Source organism: Ricinus communis, chromosome 8, assembly GCF_019578655.1.
Source record: "Ricinus communis isolate WT05 ecotype wild-type chromosome 8, ASM1957865v1, whole genome shotgun sequence".
Lineage (NCBI taxonomy): Eukaryota > Viridiplantae > Streptophyta > Magnoliopsida > Malpighiales > Euphorbiaceae > Ricinus > Ricinus communis.
Genome location: NC_063263.1, coordinates 19477853 through 19495233, shown reverse-complemented (window position 1 = coordinate 19495233; position 17381 = coordinate 19477853). Strand labels below are relative to the sequence as shown.

The following is a 17381-nucleotide window of genomic DNA, read 5'->3' as shown; positions in this document are numbered from 1 at the left end:
GAGAGAGTTTACCTAAAAATTTATCGGTAGAATCACAGTTGGCAATCCGGTTACTAAGGGACAGATCAAAGGGCATTGTAGGAAATTAGAGAATTCTACAGTTCTGAGTCACTGAATCAAGAGAAGCTTCTTTGTGTTCCCTCTTTGGTCTAACTGGGTTTTGGTATTAGAGACTCCTCTTTTTGACTTTAATGGGAACTATCTATTTTCTTTGAAATTGCACGACTTTTTGACCTTATAATATTCTATATATATGAAAATAGAAGGATTCTTTATTGTAATCAAGAATCCCATATAGAAATTCCTTCTGATCAATCACTCCTTCCTATCTTGTTCTTTCTGGGTTAGTATCTGGCTATTTTTAGTTTGCAATGTATGTTCAAATTATTAAATTTTGTTTCTTTATTGCGTACTATATGATTCTGGTTTCTGGGTCTTGTTTATTGAGGTAATTCAAGATGTGGGTTGTTTGTTATGTTTGAACATCTTGATATTTTAATTTTAATTGAATATAGAAGTTCTGGGGTTCATCTATATTAATCAGCTGCAGGTTTCTTTTTCCTCTCTCTCTCTCTCTCTCTCTCTCTCTCTCTATTTTTCTTATTCTTCTTGATTTTAGTTTTTCTGGTTGGTTCTTTACGTGTCTTGGCTTTTTAATGGACTACAGTGTTTATGCGTTTTCTTTTTTTCCAAAATATGTTTATTACTTGTTCTAAACCTTAGCCTTAAGGACATTTAAATGCTTGTGAAGTGCTAGTATTCTCAAGTTTACCGTGTTGGGTTGGTATTGCATATATTTCTCTTTTGTTCATTGAATAGTTGGGGATTTTTGTGTTGTATCTTCTGGCTTATTATTAGTTTACTCGATAGTATTGAATGGTTGTTGATATGATTATTCTAAGAATTCTATTATTGGTAAAGATTATTCTTCATATTTGCAGGTTGTTGTTCTTTCTCAAGCTCTAATTTCTAAGAAGGTATAATGCGTGCACCGTCATTGCTTGCACAATGTTTACCTGGCTTGGTCCCTCATGATCGAGCAAGTGTCAGCATCTCCAGTGTTTCAGATAGAGATGTACATCTCCCTTCTCCTGCGGTTGAGATTCTGCCTTCAAAGGTAGACCACCTGTTTTATGTTTCAACCCAACCGTCACTAACCTAATTTTGTGGTATTACTTGATGAAAGAAATGAAACAATATTTACCATATTAATCTCATGCAAGTAGGAGCGTAAGAGTTGCCCCGAGAAATTAATGCTCATTTTGTTTCCTACTATGCAGATGGCTCACCCGTATAAATATGCTGGGGAGAATGTTGATTTGCAAGGGCTAAATGTGTTCAAGGTATGTAAATTTATCCATAAAAACGTGATAGTAGTTTCTGCAGAAGATTTTAGTCTTAATGGAATTTTAGTTCTTTCTAGGTTAACAATATTATGTGGCTTAGTTATTCTGAACCTTTCTTGTAAAGCCTCTGAATTTTGTAATTGTCAACTAGAGAAACTTTCTTTTTGCCCTTAGATATAATGCCTTGTTGTTTATGTTAATGGTCCAGAATTATAACCTTGGTTCACTCTTTCATTGAACTCTTACAGGGAAGAGTTAGCGTTGCTGATATTATTGGGTTCACTGGTTCTGAAATGATATCCTCAAAACCTGATGGTAAGTAAATAAGATTCTTAGCGTGCACCTCAAACTATTAAATTTGGCAGTCATAGATATATGCATAAAAGCATATGATGATGTATTTTAAATAATTTAAAGTATTGAATGGATTAGTGGTGACGGCTAGACTCTTCTGGTTCTGCAGGGTCGTTGAAATCTTGGGACAGTTCCATTGATCTTGTAAATGTCCTTAAGCATGAGATCCGTGATGGACAATTGAGCTTTAGAGGCAAGAGGGTTCTCGAGGTAATGAAGTTAATAAAGAAACTTTTGTCACTTATTTTTCATGCTTTGGATATATGTTTTAAGGTCTTCCTGATGGATTACAGTCGGGAGGAGCCTGGTCATTTACTAATACTGTGCGTGTGCAAATGTGCTTGTACATTGATAGACACTTTGAATAGCAGTAGCCAGTATTTGTTTATTTCGTTGGTTAGGACAAGATATCATTACCTTATCATGGAAATTTTAAAAGAATGCTTAATTAGATGGCTTTTGGATTCAGCGCAATATTCTGGTTGTGGCCCTGAAGCTTTTTCCCCTGAAATGTTTTAATTAACATTCTCTATCCAATATTAGACATACATTCAAGAAAATTTATACTTTCCCTTCCATAAGGATATTTAGGAGCTATAAGCAGTTCTTGATATCATGCTGCTGTGATAACTCTTTTCTCATTTGAAGTAATATAATTGTCAGCTGATTCTTGATCTTTCTATTTGATTCTTGCAGCTTGGTTGTAGCTATGGACTTCCTGGGATTTTCGCATGCCTGAAGGTAAATGCTAGTAACCTTTTTTTGGTTTTCCATCTCATAGTTTAGTGTTATATCAAACATGCGAAACAGTGATGTATTTTTTTTGTCAAATTTAGCCCTTAAAGTCTTCCTAGCTTTAGACTTTTGGAAGAATTAATTTTTTTTTGTACTTCTGCGCTTTTCATTTTTGTACATTTTTATGAGGAAGGGATCCTTATTTGGTTCGTAAAATGATACATGGAGATCCTGCATAGCCTTGATATAAAGTAATGTTGTATAATATAAACCACTAGTTTTACAGAGTGGAAAACTGTATGACCATATTTATTTATGACACATCTAATATGGCTCAGATCTTTTTTCATATTTGAAAAGGCGTTATGTGCTATGCATATTATTCAAATGCTAGTCGCTGATGTTTCTATCTGAATCTCGTTAAATTGAGTAGGTCAGGCAGTTTTAAGTGACATTATCATATTTTATTTATTTTTTAATCCTTGTAAAATCAGTGAATTGAATGGGCTTGGCATGTTTTTTCCCCTTTCACTCTTTTATCTTTTCTTCAAGCATGCTTTAAGCTCACAATCTTTGTTGACATTGTGCCAATTACAGGGTGCTTGTACAGTTCACTTTCAAGACATGAGCGCAGAGATGATAAGGTGCACGACTATACCAAATGTCCTTGCTAATCTTGAGCAGGCTCGGGACAGGCAGAGCCGACAGCCAGAGAGCCCTCTTACTCCATCAAGACATACTCTGTCCCCATCAGTGCACTTCTATGCGGGGGACTGGGAAGAACTTCCAACAGTCTTGTCGATTGTGAGAAATGATGCCTTAGAAGCAACACCGGGGATGAGCCTTAGTTTCTCTGAGGAGGATTTCATGGATGGATGCAGTAGCCAGGATGGTAGCATCGTAGGGCAGGAAACTTCCTCAAGGCGATCAAGAAAGCTATCAGGGAGTCGGGCATGGGAGAGGGCTAATGAAACTGATCATGGAGAAGGTGGGTATGATGTTATTTTGATGACAGATATCCCATATTCGGTGACCTCTTTGAAGAAGCTATATGCGCTCATTAAAAAGGTTAGCTGGCTGGCCTTTTGTCGCCTGACTCTTTTGTTTTTATTTTTTTTCTGAAACCAATATTTGTGCTAGCAATCCACTGAGTATTTAGTGTGTGGAATTCAAGAAAATAAAGAGTTAAAATTTCTTTATATTGGATAATTCTGGGTAAGGGTAAACTTGGGCTTTTTGCACATTTTTACGCAAGTATACTAAAGGTTTATAGATCATTGAATGTGCAACATGTAGTTTGTTAATGTCCTGGTGATTAAATTAGATTTTAGAACTTGGATGAACATTCATGGAAGTTTAAATTGACACTAACAGAATATTGACAACTATAATAAAGAAGGCCTAATTAGTAATTAAATCCTGAACTTTACACTTTTTAACAAATTTATCCAATTATTTTAAAATCTTAAAATTATATGCTTCTAATTTATTTTCAAAAACACTTTTTGATAACAGTTTTTGAAAGTTTACAATGACAAAATAATGTGGCAAGTTAATTCTACTTACTAACATAAAAATTAGCGAGTCAACAATAATGTGTTATGTTTAGATGTAAAATGTGTGAAATGATGCACATGTGACTATTAATAGCCATATTATTAAGTTTAGGACAAACTATATATGTGGATTCATAATTATTATTTTTTTAGTAAGCATAGTCGACTTCCCACATCATCTTTCTTATCGTGAAATTTTAAAAATTATCATATGGGAAAATGTTTCTGAAAAAAAAAAAATTAAAACAAGGGAATTTATTTTAAAATCTTGAAAAAAATTAAATAAAATTGTTAGAAAGTATAAAGTTCAGGATTTAATTGGTAATTAGGCCAATAAGAATGAAATGATTAGGTTTTACACGTAATTATATGTCAATGGTAGCGTCAGTAGCATACTAATGAGTGCTGGAAGCCTGGAGCGGGAAGCTAGGTCGTCTGTGTGGTTTAGCTCTTGTAGCATGTATATTCCTTTTTGAATTTTACCCTAGCCTATTTTATTTTCATATGGCTTGCATCCAGAATTTTAAGTGGGACCAGTTACTGATAAGTATGATATTTTTGTCAAACAATCTAGATCATAATCTGCTTTGTAAAAATTATAGAATGTCACAGTATTTGATTTTGGGTCATGTAAATGTTGCCCTAATAGTTAAGTTGAACAACTAAAAATGCATGCTATGGTTGGATAATGACTAACTGCAGTTGTTGCTCCTGTGCCGGAGTTATCAAGTAGTTTAATTGAATAAAGTTATCAAGTAGTTTAATTGAATGAAGTTATCAAGTAGTTTAATTAAATGCTTTGCACGTTTCATGTCCTCTGTTCTTATTTTGTTTGTTTATTTTTGGACAACCAGTGCTTGAGACCTCCATATGGTGTATTATACTTGGCAACAAAGAGAAATTATGTTGGTTTCAATAATGGAGCTCGGCACCTGAAAAGTCTGGTAGATGAAGAGGGTATTTTTGGAGCTCATTTAGTTAAGGAAATGGCTGAGAGAGATATTTGGAAGTTCTTTCTCAAGTAAACAAGTTCAGAAATGCTCAAAAATCCCTGCTAGTCCTAACTGATACAGACTTTCAGATTCTATCTGCTCTTAAATACTACTTTTTTGTATATTACAGATCACAAATATCCTCAATTTTTTCCTTCTTTCTTTCTTTTTTCTTTTACATAATAATGAAATCAGAATTTAAGGATTCAGCTAGTGTGCATCTAATTTTGCTGTGATGCTTGTAATATTTTTTTTAATTATAAATTCTTTGTCAGATTCTTTACAGTTTAGCTTGTAAATCACAATGTTCAGTAAATCCAAGGTCTAAATTCCTGTTGTTTGTGATCTTTTTTTCTTTTTTTGGGTTGTGTTATTGGCTTTGTATTAGTTATTCTTACATGGTGCAAAGGAATTTTATAAATCATTCAAATTTTGTTTTGTTTCTATAAGATCATAAATTTTAAATTGAAGAAAAAAAAAAGATGAGATATATTATTATTTATTTGTTTTCATTTAACTGTTATAATCAAAATAGACTATAAACTAACAACTTATTCATCTTTTGACAAACCCCTCAAATGTTATAATAATGAGATAATGACATTATTTAAACAAAATCAAAGTACCCTAGTGACCATGCATTGTGTTGAACTCAGTTTTTGCAGATTTTAGCCAAGGGTTTTATCTCCCAAGTCTAAATGGTGCCTACAATGAAATTTACTAGTCTCATTTCTTTCTTTTTTCTTGAAACAGTAAATATAGTTAGCAGGTTTAATATATTAAATTAGAGAGGAGGATATTCTTTTTATAAAATGAAAAATAAATCATTATATATTTAGAAAAAATTTCGAACTCAGAACCTTAATCCCAACACTAAGTGTCTAAATAGTGCTTGGCCTCCAGACTAAAGCCTGATGGTCATACTAGTCTCATTTCTCAGAAATGCATTTTGTTGGTAAGCATAATCATGTTCCTAATTGCATTTAACTGCACAACTACAGTTACCACAATTTTCCTCACATGGAACTGTACAATCTGCTTCCTATATAGTAAATTATCTCCAAGCAGGTAAAAGACTTTAATAAAGATTCAAGTGTTACAGGCTGCAATATCTACTATGAAATCTTGCAATGACTCTTTCTTTGATAAGACTTAGAAATCATGTATTTACTTGACCCTGCAATGTATTCACAATGAGCAAAAGTTACAAAAAGATTTCTTTCATCTGCTAAGTACTTAGTAGTCTTTGATGCGGTCACTTTACATTTCTACAGTGAATTAAACTGTCCTGAAAAAAATATGATAACTTCACAGAAACTGAATCACTATGTGTTCATCTGTGTGCTTCTATTTTCTGTTAGTCTTCTCCACACCATTTTCCCACATTGCAACAAGGTCAAGATTGCTATAAAATAGAGAAGAGGAATGCCAACAACGCAACCTCCAGATGCTAAATTGGGCAGTGTCTATGAAGATTAAGACAAGAAGTCAGTATAACTCGAGCAACTATTGGAAGTAACAATTAAGTAATTATGCATCAAGACGAGTTCTTCAAGAAACACAATCCAATCCAAAAGAAATTACAAACACGAGCAATATCTCACAAATCAAAATCAAAGTGCATGATGAATTTCATGAGCAACCTTCCCGAATCGAAATGAATATCTTACAATCATTTACTGCAAAAGATCAGCTATGTTTCCGACACACAATACATAATCTTTGAAGTGAAGTTATTTCAGAGAGTTATAATCAAAACAAAGCTAATTACAACAAGATTAATGTCTGGTCCCAAAATAATAAAATTAATCATTATTTACCATATAGTATTACTATGCAGTTTAGTAACTGTTGGTGCAATTTACCCCACAAACATGCTCTCAACGTTTGACTCCTTCGTTTTCATATGTCATTTAAATAGCTCATTATTGCTGAAGAGCGCACATGCATCAATCATCATGAGAAGTTGAACTTAAAAGCTAAATCATCTAAAATAAGGTTAAAACTCCCTGGGAAACAATATTTTTAAAATTAAGGTTTTTAATTCTTACAAATCCCTAATCTATGAAATTTCTGAAATGAAAAAATGTATTGACAACAAATGACGGTCCAACAGCAACTCTAATGATCCAAAACTTTCCAATTTTAAGGTCCTCTGGTTAAATGGCCAAGCCAATTAACATACACAACTACTGGTGCTTCAGTTGTTCTGTTCACAAGTTTTTGTTTTTAAATTTCACAAGCACACGTCAGATTATATCTCAAGAATAATAATAATAGAAAAAAAAGACAAACACATAATGGCATGAATATGTAAATAAGGATGAAAGTTTTGCTTTACCACCAATCCTGCAACAAGATGAACTACAGGGACAAAAATTTGGTCCACTTTATTTCCTTCTGCATATCCATTAAATGCAATGACCATTGAGAAAGTGTGAATTGTAACAAATGCAAGGGCAATAATAGCTGCAATGTGTAAGACAAAAAGTCATTAGAGAAAATCATCATAACTCAAATTAATATCTAAGATTGTAACCTCTGAACTCTAAACTTTCATAATCTACTCGGCTCACAAAAATATATAAATAAATGATTCTATAGATTGGTAAGACAAACGTGTTTACTAGTTTCACATTTTCTAAAGAAACTGAAATGCATGCAACATCTTTTTAAGAAAAACTTACCAGAAACAAGAAAAAATGGTATTTGTGAACAACTATCTAAAAAGAACGTCGCCGGGCCAAATGCCGGTGTTAAGAGGCTAAGACAAAAGAACACAGCATGGGCTACACCATGACCTAAACCACCAGCTGCATGATTTCATTCAGGTAAGCACAGCTCACATATAAAATTATGAAGAATGCATGAAAGGAATAAGATGAATTTTTAGAACAAGCAATGCTGCGGGTATATTATACCAATATGAAAGTATTCCTATCTCTTGGTTTCATCCTTGTACACTACCAGTATAATATTACTGGCTGGCACTATAAGTTGAAATTCATCACGAAAGTCCCAACAAGAGCTCAATACTTATGAATTTTAAATCAAATTCACATTTGTCAGTCAATAAAACCTAGATATCCATCATGAAAGATCAATCACACCTCACCTCATATTATAGAGGCCAATTGTATGAAGAACTAAATGCAAGACATGGTTGAGAGAAACTAGTATTTGAAGAAGACCATAGTCTTACTCGAGTCTTTTACCACTTTTTCCTAGTGAATGCCTTATGGTTGAACAGATTTAAACCATATAAATTCCATCATATAGATGCAACTACAAATGTCATCAACTAACGAGCCCACAGTTCTCGTCCTTATAAAGGAAGAAATGGAGTTCATAAGCTGCAATATTAAGGAAAGTTGTAGGATACATCCATTGGCAATATACAAGAAGTTTGAGAGCTCTTCAAAGTCAAAAGCTCTTCCAAGCTTACCCATAGCAATTAGCATCTTATCCGTCAAAAATAAGCGTGGTTTTGAGAGTTTGTCAGCAAAATCATCCAATATATCCTCCAACCGCCTGACAAGTCCACAACAAAAAGATGTTACACAACAAACAGAAAACTATCTAAAGGACAATATATACTGCAGTACCTGTGGAGGATTCCTAAATTTAAGTTCTGCCCAAAATATATACACAAAGTCAGTGTAATATTATGACTTAACAAGCATTATGGTAAGAGAATGTTCCTGTTTTATGATATGAGGAGAAAGAGAAAGAAAATAGGGGGTTGGAGTTAAATTTAGTTTCAAGAAGGTGACAGAAACTGCAATAGAGCATAAATTATGGGCAAAATTCAAAACAAATAGAACCAGCAGCTACAGGTATTAGTAAGTTAGGAACTATCTCTAGATTGAAAATTTTGTAACATTCTTCATAACCGTTGATCAACTGTATACATACACTTTCTTTCCTTCATATCCATTTTTTACTTTACAAAGGAATGGCCAATACTATTTCTCAACTCCAATTGTGAAATTTATTAGCAGACTCAAGTAATTTCAAAGATCAATCTTATCCTTCAAAGATAGATATATTATAAACTAAGAATATAAAAGCATGCAGGTATAAAAGATACAACTCTCTAAAACCACAATTTGCACATAGCTACATCCATAAACATAGTATACAATAAACAAAAACACAGTCCATTGCTTTCCTATAGTTTGGAAAGTCTAAAAATGCAAGAATCCACGTCAACTAAAATGAATTCTATTTTTCAGTCAATTCTCAAGTTTGGAAAGCTCATAGTTGCTAAAATCCAATTAATTCCACTTTAAAAAAGCAGTACATTTTGAAAGAAATAAAATCACTTCAAAATTAACAGATTTTTCAGAAATACAAATAAACTAAATTCTTGCACATAATTTATTCCAAAAAAGTCCTTTAAGAAATGCTTCAAGCCTTCAACTATGTTAACACCACAGTGAGTCCCACTTACATCACATATGATGGAAACAAAATCAAAAAATAGTAAAGAATACAAAGGGAAGAAACTTACTTGTAAATTTTCCAAAATAAAAGACGAAGCCCTTCTTGGAAACAAACTGATGTAACTATGAGTAAAGCATAAGGCCACCATGTTTTTGTTTTCAAAGGAAGAAAAACCCTCCAGACTCCAGACAGCACAATCAGACTTATAAGCCATAAGAGTGTACTACATAAAATTGATTGCAGAAACTGATAAAATCAGATCAATTAAAATACCCATTCAATATTTAAACAACCTATTAAAATTGATAATCATTTTTCTCTATTCAACCAAATAAATGTGAGAAAAGTACTATTCTTCAATTTTTCTTTCAAAAATTTATATCCTTTTGTTGAAAAAAGAAATGGGCCACTTTAAGAAATGTTTAAAAAGAAAAAAAAAAAGGAGAAAAGTAAGTACCTTGAGAGAAGGGTGAGGATCAAGAATGGTTTCTTGGAGATAACAGAGACGAAGAGTGAAAGAGAGGGTCCTAAAGCTAGCAAAGCGTACCCGATTCCTGCTGCTACTGTCATTTTTTTTTTCCTGTGACCAGATAGCTGTATCTACTACTCCCAGTTTTAATAAAGGAAGGCCAAAGCCAACACTTCTTTTCTTTTTCTTTCAAGAAAACTATCATTTATTCATTTTTCATTTTCAATTTGATTTCATAAAATTTATCTCAAAAAAATGATTTTATTAAGAATTTTTATCCTTCACTTATTTTAAACGTAGTACCCTTTTATTTTGAAAATTTATAAATTTAATGTTTATTTTCTCAATCTTGATATTTAAATTATTTTAAAATTAGTGTTTAAATTTGATAATAATATTTAATATAGTGTTTTTAATCAGTTTTATAGATTGAAATGTTTATATATTTTATTTTAAATAGTAAACTGACTTAAATATTAATTTATAATATAATCTCATATATGTTGTTTTTATTATTTTATCTATATTATTTCAGTATTTTTTTGATTTTGTGTTTGTTTTGAAGAAATTAAAAAATATATTAATTCTTATTATCTAGATAAAAATTATATATTATTTTTTTATATTTTTACATTCATTTAATCTTAAAACAATAAAAGAAGAAAAAAATTCTTTTGCAAAGAAAGATATTTTCTAGAAATTAAAAAATGATAATTAATTCTTTCAAAAGAAAGAATAAAAAGAAAAATAATAATAATCCAATATCTTTAGATTTTTAGTGCTAAGAAAATATTGAATAAAAAATAAAAAAAGATAAAAAAAAGAGAAATAAAAAAATCATAAATAATGAGGAACAAAAATATTTAGATTATTTAATTTGTAAAATAAGTTAAATTATGACTTTAATCTGTAAAGCTCGTAAGAAATACAATAATATATATAAATTGGCAAATTTGGATACTTAACTAAACAAAAATAATGCTTTAAAATTTAAAATTAAAAAATTAAAGAATTAAGACATCAAATTTATAATTACTCTTTTTATTTATATGTTTAAGATATTCTTTTTAAATATTTGAAATTTCTCATTCTCAATTAAAATCTTTATTGTTTCGATATATCTCAACACAATATGATTTATTTATTTTTATTTTAATTCATAATATAAAATTTCAAATTTAATGTATATGATGAATATGTTTTACTAATTATGTCAAGTTTATTGAATTTTATAATCAAATCATATTATATGAGATTATAAAGTAATTAAATTGTGTAAATAATTCATGTTAATATTTTTAAATTTTAAAGTAATTATTAAAATAATTAAATTCTAATATTTGTGAATCTAATGATTTTTATATAATATAATTGAGAGATAATAACACACTATTAGTAATGAAATACTCAATAAGGAATTTGAAACACCTATTAAAGAGCATAATTAAAGTTTTAATTTATTATAAAAAATTAATAAATTTAGAGAAAAGATAAATTTTAAAAAAGTGTTTGGATTATTTTATTAATCAAGTAAAATTTAAAGATAATGAAATTTTAAATTTTATTCAAATTTTTTTAGTTATTAAATACAAATATGTTCATGAGTGAAAATCAATATTAATAATACATCAGTTATGTATTTTTATATTGAATGATTATGATTATTATTATTATTATCAATTAAAAAATAATTTAGTGAAATATTTAGAGGTTATTTAGTACAGAGATTTTATACAGTTAATAATTGTTTCTCAATGAACAACTATATTAAAATTTTTGGTAAAAACTAGAGAATCAACAGTTGATAGCTTATTTAGTTCAAAGTGTATGAGCTATATTTTAGAACATTTTTCTTATCAGCTGCTAGCTTATTTGAATTTTTATTTATTAAAAAATATTATTCTTATTAAAACTATTAATAATAATTTATTTTAAGTCAGTTTTATATAATTAATTTTTTATTATTCATAATATGAGTAGTTATTATTTAGAATTATATAATTAAATAATTATAGTATTTATAATTATAGTATTTAAAATCAAAATTTTTATTGACGCTAAATAACTTTCATAAATATTTTTAATAATAAATAGCTAAATAAAATTGACTTTAACATTTTTATTATTATAAACTATTTTTATTAATTTATATTATTAAAAATAATATAATAAAATAAATATATTGAAAGATAAATTATATATTTAATAGACATTTAACATACTAACTGCAACAGCAAGTTTCTGATGTGCAGGATCCTCTTACGAGGCAAGCACAGAGCATACGCTTGATGATGGGGAAAGAAGAAGAAGATAGATAAAGAAGATAAACTTTGAATTGCTTTATTAATAATAACAGACTTTGAACATGGACATATAAACAACTTTGAAAGCTTTAAATAAACATACAACTTTGTAAATCTTTGAGACAAGAAGAATATAGACTTACAAGAGGAGTTACAAGATTTCTCTCTCTCTTACTCACTCTTTCACTCTAATATCTTCTGTGAGAACTAGATAATAGAAAAACTTCTCTCTCTAGAATGCTTTCTTCTCTCTTCTAAGTTCTGAGGGATGAAGAAGGAGGACTCCTCTATATATAGAGGTCTTGGAGCTTTGGATACTTGTCACGGGCTTTGGATGCTTTGCTTAGTGGAGTAGAAATGATTCCACTTGTCTTTGGAGTCTTGTGGAGATGCTTCACATGCTTTGGAGTCTTTTGATAATGTCAACCGTCTTTTGAGAAAGTTGTCGGCCATGCTTTGAAGGAATCTTTTGCTTTTTTGACTTTTCTTTTTCTTTTGTCTTTTGTTTTTTTCTTTTCTTTTCTTTTCTTTTTCTTTTTCTTTTTTCTTTTTCTTTTCTTTTTCTGGGCTTTAGTGTGGGCTTTTTGGTCCAACACAAATAATCTTGGGCTACCATTTCTGGTTTTCAACCCATGAGCTTTTAAAGAATGAGATAATATTTATGAGACTTTGAGTATCCCATAACAATCGTCTCCCGCTGGATCATCCAAATCGAATGCAGCAGTACTAGCACTGGAAGAGGATGATGATGAGGCTTTGGATTTGCCTTTAGAAGAAGCTGTCTCAGACAAATGTTTTATAAGTTGTAGGAAATCTTCTTCGGTTTAGGCTGCAGCAAGCTTTGGAAGGAGAAAAGACTTCTGTGCCAAGAACGTTGTCTGTTCTTTAGGAGGAGGCAAGAAGCTATGTTTGGTCAAGAAGTTTTGAACGGCTTTTAGGGACAGTTTGTCTTGGTGGTTGAATTTGTCCCACCATTTTACTTTGAATCGACGGATAAGTGTAATCTCACCATCTGGAAGCAGATTGAAGTGAAAGTACCATACACATGCCCAGGGTAAAAAGAAATTTGAACAGAAAAGGAGAAGCGGGGAAAAACGCTTTTCCATGGAATTTGGTTTGTAATTTGCTTTGAAGAGGTTGAACAGGGGTAAAACTTCGGGAATAAGAGTCTCAGGTGCATTACCGTAGTAATTCCACCACTGTTTAAACCAGTAAGGGATTTTGGAGGTTTGGATATTGGTGTCGAAGTAGAATACCCATGAGTGGCTTCTTCCTTCGTTTTGGATAAGAAAGGTATTGAACCAGGCTTGCTGGTAATCCCAATAGGAGAAAGAGGTGTTTAGATTTGAAGGGTAGGTTCTTTTTAGAGAAGTAGGGAAAGAACGAGGAGAGTGTAAATCCATACCCCAATCAGATGGGTGAAGGATTCTTTAGATTGTGCATGTTGAATATGCAGGGTCTTTATGGGCTTTGTCTTTTTTGAAATGCTTGAATTTGGCTGAACTAGTAACCTCAAGGATTGATTGGTAATAAGCCTGAGGCTTTGAAATATTCCAGGGTTTAAAAAACCAACCTGGAGGGAAAATCTTTGAAACCAATTTTGAGGGGCTTTCTGTGCAGAATCCTTCCTCAATGGTTAAAACATTTTGAAAAATAGGTTTTTCCAAATACTCATTTGATTTAAAACGTTTTGATTGACTCAAAACAATCTCCTGAGAGTTTGGCTTTGAAAAACTGTTTGAACTTTGAGATAGATTTAGAGGGAAAATCTCTATCTCGGTATTTTGAAAAGGGATAGAAAGTATACCTTTACCCTTTGTAGAGGAAGAGGACGACTTTAGAGTCGTTTCTGGCTTTGGAATAATTTGCTTTGTAGATTGTTCAGACATGGATTGAACCATTTGTCTTTTGTATTCTTCCACCCTTTGAATGAATTCAGGGTCTTGCTGAGCAAGCCATTCCTGAATTTGTTTGGCTTGATCGGCTTTGAAAGGATCCATTTGTTGTTGAACTGGATCCGGTTGATTAATTTCTTCTTGGATTATCTCAGTCCAAGTCCTGATGGGCTTTGAAGTTGAAGGGAGAACTTCCTTCACTGGGCTTTGAATTTGGGCCGGCTTTGAACTAGCCGTAGACTTTTCTTCTTTGGACTTCGATTTTCTTGGCATTATGTATCACTCCTGTTTTTGTAAGAACTCTCTGGTTAGAAAGTCAGGAATAGAATTTGATTCTCCTCGAATAAATTCAATCTCAAAATAAAAAAATAGATAAGATAGTTTGCCAACGGGCGAAAATCTGTTTTGAAGCTATATTTTGGACATCTTTTTGTAAAACTTCTTTTGCAGACTTGCAATCAATCCTTAAAAGAAATTTTTGATTTAAAAGATCGCTTTGAAATTTAGAAATACAGAGAACTATCGAAAGAATTTCCTTTTTGATAGTAGAATAATTCTTTTGGGTATCATTCCAGTGAGCAGAAGTAAATTGGACAATACATTCTTTAGAATTTTGAACTTGCTTTAGAATCCCACCGTATCCTAACTCTGATGCATCCGTTTCTACAATCTTAAATGCAGAAGGATCAGCTAGATGCAGGCAAGGAATTTCTAAAACTTGTTTTTTAATGCTTTGGACTATTTTTGTATGCTGATCAGACCAAGGAGGAGGGTTTTTCCTTAGCCTATCATGCAGGGGCTTTGCGAGACAGTTTAAATTAGGATAAAAATCCATGACATAATTTAAACTACTAAGAAATGTTTGAAGCTGGGTTTTTCCAAAATTTTATCTGGAAACTTTGAAGTGAATGCAAGGGATCTCTCAATTGGAGTAATTGTACCCCGAGAGATGTAATGACCAAGAAATCTAATTTTCGTTTGAAAAAGAGATATCTTAGACTTTGAAACCACTAAACCATTTTTCTTAACAACATAGAAAAATATTTCTAGGTGTTTAAAATGCTGTTTAATGGATTTTGAAAAGATTAAAACATCATCTATGTAGACAATGCAGAACTTTGAAAAGGGATTAAAAATGTCATTCATGATTTTCTGAAATTCAGAAGGGGTATTTTTTAATCCAAAAGGCATCACATTCCACTCATATTGGCCGAATGGGACTGTAAATGCCGTTTTGTAACGATCTTTTGGATCAATCTGGATTTGCCAAAATCCTGATTTCATGTCAAACTTTGAAAAGATGAATGCAGAATGCAGTTTTTGTAAAAGATCTTTCTTATTTGGAATAGGATACCTAATCCACTTAAGAGCTTTGTTCAAGGGTTTGTAGTTGATCACTAGCCTAGGAGTTCCTCTTTCTATCTCGCTATTCTTATTGACATAGAAAGCTGCACAAGACCAAGGTGATCTAGACTTTGAAATTAAACCTTTAGACTCAAGATCTTTAATCTCTAATCTGCAATGGCTTTCTAAAGACTCATTCATCTGAATGGGTCTGGCTTTAGTAGGGATTTGCTTATCTGAAAAATCGTTTTCATATGGCAAATCTACCATATGTTGCTTTCGATTCCAAAAAGCATTTGGAAGATCAGAACAAAGTTCATTCTCAATCTTCATTTGAAAATCAGAAATTTTTCTTTGAATAAAATCATTTTGCAGTTGATCTAGGATTTTCTTCAAACCCACATCTTGTTGAAGATGAGAAAGATGGGTTTGTTTACCTTTGATCAAAACATTGATTTCAAAATTGTAAATGGAATGTGCTTTGATAAGATTCAAATTTCTCTTTTTTGGTTTTTCTATAAAAGGAAAAACAATCTTTGAATCTTTAGCTTTGAAAATGATACTAGCAGTTGTCACTTTAAAGGGAGTTATCAAATTGATAAACGGAGTCCCTAAGATAACAGTTTGCTGAAGATCCTTTGTAAGAATAAAAATATTCTTTAAAGCAATATTATTATTAAGAATTGCGGCTTCAGTTTTACCAGCAATCTTAATCTTTGAAGAATTGGCTGAAGTCAGCCTTTCTTTGGTTTCTTGATGAAACCTCTTAGGAACCAGTTCGCAGTTGATACAATTGAGGTCTGCTCCTGTATCAAACAACGCGATGGTTTCTATCTGGAAATCACCAGGGAAAACAAGCTTTATTTGAATCAAATATTTTCTTGAAGTAATTTTCTTTAAAACATTGATAAAGTTTTCAAGAACATTTTCAGAAACTTCAAGGTTTTGAAAATCATTTTCCTCATCAGAATCAGAATCACTATTCTGTTTGAGGATCAGGCTTTGAAGCAAAACAGAATCATTTTGTTGTTTTTCTTTCAACTCTTTGAGTTCTGTTTTGATGGTTTTAATCTCCTTCTGGAGTTCCTGAACAGTAGGAAGAGGGTTTTTCAACTTCTTCCCTTTGTCCAAAATCATAGTAAGATCATAAGTATTCTTACTAGAAGAAGGAACGAGAGATTCAGTTTTTAAAATCTCTTTTAAAACCTGCTTTTGAATAAGAGGATCACTAATATGCTTTACAGCCTCAAGAAGAGCTTCTTGTTGCCTAGTGAGCATATTAATGTTCTTTGAAGAGCATTCTGAATCTGTCTTAGAACAATCAGTTGAGGTTTTGATTTCATCAATTTGAAATTCTTCCTCACTGTTTGAGAACTCTAATTCAGATGAATCAACTAGAAGAGCAGAAATCTTTTGCAAAACTTCTTCTTCTATTTGAAGCTCAAGAAGTCTTTTGGAAAACTTACAATACTTCGAAGTATGGCCTTTCTTACCACATTTAAAGCATGTAATTTTTGAAAAATCTTTTTTAGAATCTTTCTTTGGAAATTTAGAATGAAATTTGGAAGAAGATGGTTTTTTATAGAAATTCTCCTTGCTTTTAGAAGGCTTTCTATATTTGAAAAATCGCTTCTTTTTGAAAGACTTTAAATAAGAATCAACTTTGCATTTCCCTTTGCAACTAGACACGGGCTCTATTGGGTTATACTCAAACTGGTTACAGAAACTACCTAGTTCCTGCCTAGTCTTTTTCATTTCCCATTTGAGCTGTCTTTGAAGCTTAAGGTCATGACAAATCTTTAAACCTTCTTTCTGGGTTAGGCTAACTAACTCATCATAAGTGTAGAAATCATAAGGGATTTGACCGTTATGGGCTTCTCTTATGGTATTCCTAACTCTTTCACCTAAAATCTTAGGTAAACCGGCTAAGAACTTTTCTTT

At 31.5% G+C, this 17381-nt stretch overlaps 2 protein-coding genes across 5 annotated transcripts; one reads left to right on the top strand and one right to left on the bottom strand.

The window, feature by feature from the left end:
- Positions 1 to 5328, top strand: LOC8266395. Of its 2 annotated transcripts, none has more exons than XM_015728350.3 (8): positions 1 to 163; positions 942 to 1117; positions 1281 to 1343; positions 1595 to 1661; positions 1810 to 1910; positions 2397 to 2441; positions 3033 to 3503; positions 4846 to 5328. In XM_015728350.3, exons 2-8 carry the CDS (start codon positions 983 to 985, stop codon positions 5014 to 5016), a joined length of 1053 nt encoding a protein of 350 aa, XP_015583836.1. In that variant the 5' UTR covers positions 1 to 163; positions 942 to 982; the 3' UTR covers positions 5017 to 5328. The 2 variants fall into 2 exon arrangements, with proteins under 2 accessions (XP_015583836.1, XP_002534114.1); XM_002534068.4 differs by having other exon boundaries at positions 1 to 343.
- A 768-nt stretch (positions 5329 to 6096) lies between these two features.
- On the bottom strand, positions 6097 to 10085 carry LOC8266394 (gamma-secretase subunit APH1-like). 3 transcript variants are annotated; one of them, XM_048378033.1, is made up of 7 exons: positions 9887 to 10012; positions 9497 to 9675; positions 8589 to 8614; positions 8429 to 8514; positions 7671 to 7796; positions 7325 to 7452; positions 6097 to 6449 (listed from the first exon to the last, which is right to left on the bottom strand). In XM_048378033.1, exons 2-7 carry the CDS (start codon positions 9641 to 9643, stop codon positions 6309 to 6311), a joined length of 654 nt encoding a protein of 217 aa, XP_048233990.1. In that variant the 5' UTR covers positions 9644 to 9675; positions 9887 to 10012; the 3' UTR covers positions 6097 to 6308. The 3 variants fall into 3 exon arrangements, with proteins under 3 accessions (XP_048233990.1, XP_002534115.1, XP_025015707.1); XM_002534069.4 differs by lacking the exon at positions 8589 to 8614 and having other exon boundaries at positions 9497 to 9652; positions 9887 to 10081; XM_025159939.2 differs by lacking the exons at positions 7671 to 7796; positions 8589 to 8614 and having other exon boundaries at positions 9497 to 9652; positions 9887 to 10085.
- Between the last annotated feature and the right edge of the window lie 7296 nt (positions 10086 to 17381).

What these genes read in the sequence shown, in the direction of transcription:
- LOC8266395 (XM_015728350.3), top strand. Translation starts at nt 983, where the DNA reads ATGCGTGCACCGTCATTGCTTGCACAATGTTTACCTGGCTTGGTCCCT. An exon ending in AAGGGCTAAATGTGTTCAAG is followed by an intron (nt 1,344 to 1,594) that starts GTATGTAAATTT and finishes GAACTCTTACAG; the next exon opens with GGAAGAGTTAGCGTTGCTGA. An exon ending in TATATGCGCTCATTAAAAAG is followed by an intron (nt 3,504 to 4,845) that starts GTTAGCTGGCTG and finishes TTGGACAACCAG; the next exon opens with TGCTTGAGACCTCCATATGG.
- LOC8266394 (XM_002534069.4), bottom strand. Translation starts at nt 9,999, where the DNA reads ATGACAGTAGCAGCAGGAATCGGGTACGCTTTGCTAGCTTTAGGACCC. An exon ending in ATCCTCACCCTTCTCTCAAG is followed by an intron (nt 9,653 to 9,886) that starts GTACTTACTTTT and finishes AATTTTATGTAG; the next exon opens with TACACTCTTATGGCTTATAA. An exon ending in TTATTTTGGAAAATTTACAA is followed by an intron (nt 8,515 to 9,496) that starts GTAAGTTTCTTC and finishes TGGACTTGTCAG; the next exon opens with GCGGTTGGAGGATATATTGG.